This window comes from Triticum aestivum, chromosome 4B, assembly GCF_018294505.1.
Source record: "Triticum aestivum cultivar Chinese Spring chromosome 4B, IWGSC CS RefSeq v2.1, whole genome shotgun sequence".
In the NCBI taxonomy this organism is placed as follows: domain Eukaryota; kingdom Viridiplantae; phylum Streptophyta; class Magnoliopsida; order Poales; family Poaceae; genus Triticum; species Triticum aestivum.
Window position 1 is genome coordinate 608,349,848 of NC_057804.1, and position 5,323 is coordinate 608,355,170.

The 5,323-nt window shown below is 42.9% G+C and overlaps 1 protein-coding gene across 1 annotated transcript in view; it reads right to left on the minus strand.

The window, feature by feature from the left end:
- Positions 1-1,755: 1,755 nt before the first annotated feature.
- The window catches only part of LOC123093544 (anthranilate phosphoribosyltransferase, chloroplastic), a 5,067-nt gene continuing 1,499 nt past the window's right edge, over positions 1,756-5,323 (minus strand). The window contains exons 4-10 of the mRNA XM_044515528.1: positions 5,173-5,256; positions 4,162-4,350; positions 3,200-3,290; positions 3,008-3,067; positions 2,748-2,866; positions 2,310-2,444; positions 1,756-2,183 (exon numbers count right to left, since the gene is read on the minus strand). Coding sequence (XP_044371463.1) covers positions 2,175-2,183; positions 2,310-2,444; positions 2,748-2,866; positions 3,008-3,067; positions 3,200-3,290; positions 4,162-4,350; positions 5,173-5,256 — 687 coding nt within the window. The 3' untranslated portion in view covers positions 1,756-2,174. The remainder of the gene's footprint in view (positions 2,184-2,309; positions 2,445-2,747; positions 2,867-3,007; positions 3,068-3,199; positions 3,291-4,161; positions 4,351-5,172; positions 5,257-5,323) is intronic.

The following is a 5,323-nucleotide window of genomic DNA, read 5'->3' on the forward strand; positions in this document are numbered from 1 at the left end:
TTTCAATAGTACCTGGTAAGTTCTATGTAAATAGCACGGTAACTTACGCAACACAGGCCTGATAATTTGCATACAAATACCATGGTAACTTTGACCTGACGGGAAATCATGGTAATTTTCTGTAATAACACAATTGTAAAAAAAGGGGTCAAAATGATTAGTTTCTTTAGTTTGAGAAACAAATCCCTAAGGGTGAGTTGGTTGTGGTGGCGCGCTTTGGTGCCAGGGAGTTGTGGGTTTGAATCCCACATGCGCGATATTTTTTTATCATGTGATAGACATGAATAAGTGGTAGTTTTCTCCGAGGTGGGCGCGCGAGATGTGCGGGAGAAGTAGGTTTCTCGGGCGAGCCTGCGGGGTCGTTCGGGAGGAGGGGGGTCGAAGGAAGGGGGATTGTGTGGTACTTTGAAGCAAGGTAGTCAGAGTCGGGATTCGGAGTCGGATCGGTTTTCCTCAGACATAATCGAGTCATAAGATCGAGTCGTGGAATTGAGGATTCTACTAGATTTACTCAAGTAAGATATTTTTTCTGCACACAAGAAATTTATATGGGTTCTATTGAGTTTTGACACTAAATATGGAGCAAAGAACGTACACATCAATGCTAGTTGTATTCCACTTCTTTTTATGGCTAGCCTACCATCTAGCTCGCATGTATGGAACATATATGAGAGGGAAATATATAGAACATTTAAACCTTCAATGCATGAAGTTTACTTATGTTCTTTTTAGAGTGCGTGAATAGTCGATCCTTGTCTATCTGACCTACAGTGCTAAACCTTGAAGGGTCTTGCTCTCCTTCTCCGATCAATCTTGAAGCATCCTCCTTTTCACGCCAATTCCATATGTCGACAAGCCTGATCCTCAATTTTGATCTAGAGTTTCTGAGAGCTAGACCAAAGGTGTCTACGGCTGAGCGTTTGGACTTGGGAGGGGAATAAAGGTCCATGAGGTATATGAAAAGGCGTTTGGATGATGGCATACTATTTTGCTATAACTAAACAAACGGCTTAGATAAGTTAGTAGAATCGGATGTAGTCCATAGCATGGTCGGGATTGTACAGTTTTGTACAAGATTCTATGATTTGGATCGCGACTCAACATGGATTGTACCTGATTCGGATTCATAGTGGGATTTGGATCGACATGCTTCCGTAGGGTCGTGAAGTCGTAGGATTCTAGCGGTCGAATCGGGATTCTGACTACCTTGCTTTGAAGTAAAAGAAGAAGAGGTGCGGCAGTTTTGCTTATATGGCATACACGTGCCAAATATCACATCCATGAAGTTAAGTGCAACAAAGTTTAGGCTCTTAAATTTTGAGTGCTTTGAGTCCGAGGAGTTAAGTTTCATGGGAAGGGCTGAGATGGTTACAGCTAGAGTCTAACCCTGTCACTGGGACAGGGATTTGCTCACACCGCAGCACTGCTGCATGAAGAAACCAGACAAGACGCGCCATCTACGCTATGTTCTCTAGAATGTATGGCGTCGAAGAAACCAGCAGTTTCATCATGCTTGTTTTGTTTACCAATTACCAGTGCGCTGCTAAGTAGGCTAACAGAGTCAAATATCGTGTTGGTGGTCGGGGAGAGAGTGGGCGCTGCCGTGGCGGAAGTCAGGCCGCTCACCCTGCTCTGCACGTCCGCGGTGCTGTACATACCTCACACGCGATGCACTTAACTTGAGAAGTGAGATTGGTGTGTCTATAAGATACACTAGATAGAAGATAGACGCTAGCCTCCATGGGCAGGATCACATGACTGCAGATTATCTCTTTGTCACGTTGCGACTAGACAAATGATCAATCTATCCTCTGGATCAGCAGCGACATGATCCAGATATTTCTTTCCAGATCCAACGACGCAACGCAACAAACCGAGATCAAAATGGCGTCCCCTCCACCTCAGCCAACAAGATAAGCAGCGCCCGTTCCGGCCACAACCTTACAATCTCGCCCATATCAGATTTTCCCTACTCCGCAGCATTGCTAGATGAACAACAAATCAAACCAGACCAGACGGCATCTACTACGTACGCTTGTGACAAAGGGAACAAGAAGAACAGACAGAAAGGGACATGACGAAGAACGGACGGACTACAAGAATCCTTCCTTTATTTAACACCATTCCTCGCGTCTTATTACGGAGCTCCCGCTGCTTGCCAATCAACCTCAGTCTCAGCAGCTCTGTGTCAAACAATAACAAGGTTTTGGAAAGCGTCATGCTCTCTGCATCTAGCTGATCAAACACACACGCCTGTGCAACTGATATTTCATAATACTAGAAGTGAACAAATGGGCATGCTTACTTACATTGGAAACCTTAATCCATGACTCGAGCGTGTTGATGGCCACTCCGGAGCGCTGCGTCTCCTGTGCTAGCGCAACACCCTCTTGCAGAGTTTTCACTTTGCCGCTAACAAGGAGGGAGGCCGCGGCGTTCAGAACCTATGGGGCAAAGCAGAAAACGATTCAAGTTTGACACATGATACAAGAACTGCTTTCCAAATGACATGTATGCTTCACGAAAAGAGTTCTTCATCAGAGAAACAAAAGGTTCGTCACGGCACACCAGATCAGTGCTGGGTAACATAATTTTTACAGGATGCTGAGTAAACTCCTTAATGTGCAAGATGGGCCGACTAATGCAGATTCAGTAGGTTCAACGAGCAAGATGCAGTCAATTTTCTTCAGGAAGTATGCAAGGTACAGTGTAACTAAAATGAGAGAGAGGAGTAAGGATCAACTTACAAGAGCATCTGCGATTGGGCCTCTTTGTCCAGCGAGAACATCCTGGAGAACTTTTGCGTTGAACGCGGGATCGCCTCCTTTAAGATCTAGTAATGTGCAGCGAGGAATGCCAAAATCCACTGGATTGTAATAAAATGAAAAACAAATGAGATCAAAGTCCCTCTTAATAACGCCATCACTGCATATTTCAGAAGTTAACAGAAAGCACGTCCAAGTAATTAATCTTCTTTTTTTTAATAAGTTCTGAGAAAAACTCTTACATGGATCAAAGAGCATTTTTTCAATCTTTCCTGGAGTCACATCAAGGATATATCCAGGCCCTGCAAATTTTACAAAGAACTTCAGTTAGATGCAAAATATATCAGTTGGTCAAAAAGGTTCCAAGTTAATTTCTCCAGTGCCAATAATAGTAGAGCGACATGGGTACACTAGTATTAAGTATGTGTTCATACCAAGTGGGCTTATTTCGTCCAAACCCTTTGAATGGACAACCAATGCTCTCTGCATTCCAAATTTCTGGGCTGCTTTAGCCATCTTGCTAACCTGTCAACAAAACAGTTCTATGCATTAGAGCAGAGTATTACATGTAATGACAACAACTCATAGAGAGCTTGTAACAGGACTATCTCTATGCCTTCTGAAGCGCTTTCCTACCTACTATTTGCTTGTTTAGTATCACTGTTACACTGTATCAGTAATGTTTGTTAACAGCAGAATTAACTAGAAATTGGAAAGGAAGAATCACCTATTTGAAGGCAAACTCGGTTAACAACTCTACAACAGAAGACTACTGGTTGTGTTTATTTGTTTATCTAATAATATTATAATTGCAGCATGTATTATTAGCTTAAAACTCCGCCTATGTCTTCTAGGCATAGCCGGTCCCAAGCCCGGGTAAAGGAGGAGGGTTGTGATAGGCTTGGCGAGCCAACGTAAAAACTAGCCAGTCCCATAGGTATGAAACCCATTTGAGCGAGAATAGTACTAGGATGGGTGACCTCCTAGGAAGTCCTCGTGAAAGGGTTTCATATCTAAGGGTTGTGATAGGCTTGGCGAGCCAACGTAAAAACTAGCCAGTCTTTTGGGTATGAAACCCATTTGGGCGAGAGTAGTACTAGGATGGGTGACCTCCTGGGAAGTCCTCGTGAAAGGGTTTCATATCTAGCCTACCCCAACTTGTTTGGGATAAAAGGCTTCGTAAGTAAGTAAGTAAGTATTATTAGCTTAAAAAACAACTGTATACATACTCAAGTACAAAGTTCATAGCAACCCGGGATGATGACCATGGAATTATGTGGAGTCGCTGATTTAAAAAAAATGGTGTACATAGAAGATAGAACATGCTATGGTTGCTTTTACCCTTTGGTAAAACTAGTTACTACAAGAAAATAAAAGATGAGTACAGGATACTTACTATGTTCTCATGGTAAACACCAATAACAGCGTAGGGCACCCTTGCTGGATTCAACAGAGGACCAAGGATATTGAAAACTGTCTTTATCTTCAGCTTCTTCCTCACAGGTCTGACAATTTTCATTGCCGGATGGTAATTTGCAGACATCATGAATCCAACACCCACCTCATTGACACACCGCTTAATACCCTGGCAACAGGAAAGGAAATAACGAAAATTAACCACCAGGTTTTCTTAAGATGCACACACAGCACTGAAATATAATGTGAGAGTTAGAAGTTCAAGGACAGCTACCATTCCATGCATGACTGAAAGAATAAATATTATAAGCAAATAACCTGTGCGCTGGTCAACTATGCAACTATATAATGCACAAAACTACCAGATCTGGACTAAATATTGCAAACCAAAAAAAAGTCGTGACCAACAATCAACTCCATAGTATGTAGTTTATGTGACACAAATGTGGGTGCCATTGAGTATTTTGATTGGTTAAGAGAAGTATGTAGCACCATGCAACCTCAGTTTTTGCCCAGTTAGACCAATTGTGTGAGTAACTTTGAATGCTGATTTACATGATTTGATTGGTGGAAACCAACAGTCAACTGTGAGCCTGTTCCTTCTTTACCAATCAATAAGAATTCCAAAATAAAGATGAGAGTCAAAGGCCCAGATCTATGCAGCCATCTCAAAGCCATCGATATATACTCCCTAAAAAAAACATATAGAAAAGTCAAAGCATATAGAAAAGTTCCCTAAAGGTGCCTCTGATAGTCTGATTACTTCTCAAGGAATACAATCCAGTGATGTTTGACCAACGGCTGTTTCATCGGACAAGTCATAATCTATCTCCAGTAGCAGGGGGCACCCCTTGCGGTATGATTTGCATTCGCTAGTACTACTAGAAATCGATGCACACATACTGTAGAGGCTATTAAGATATCAGGCACAAGAAAAGCAAGTACGGTATACAGAGGAAAAAGAGCAATCATAAGGCCAATCAGGCAGTACCTCGGGTCCCAACTCGATGTTGACACCGAGGGCCTCCAGCACATCGGCGCTGCCGCAGGCCGACGAGCTCGCCCTGCTCCCTTGCTGCAGAAACGCACGGGAGAACACATCAGTACAGTGCAGTACAGTACATGCGCGTGTGCAATCCGAC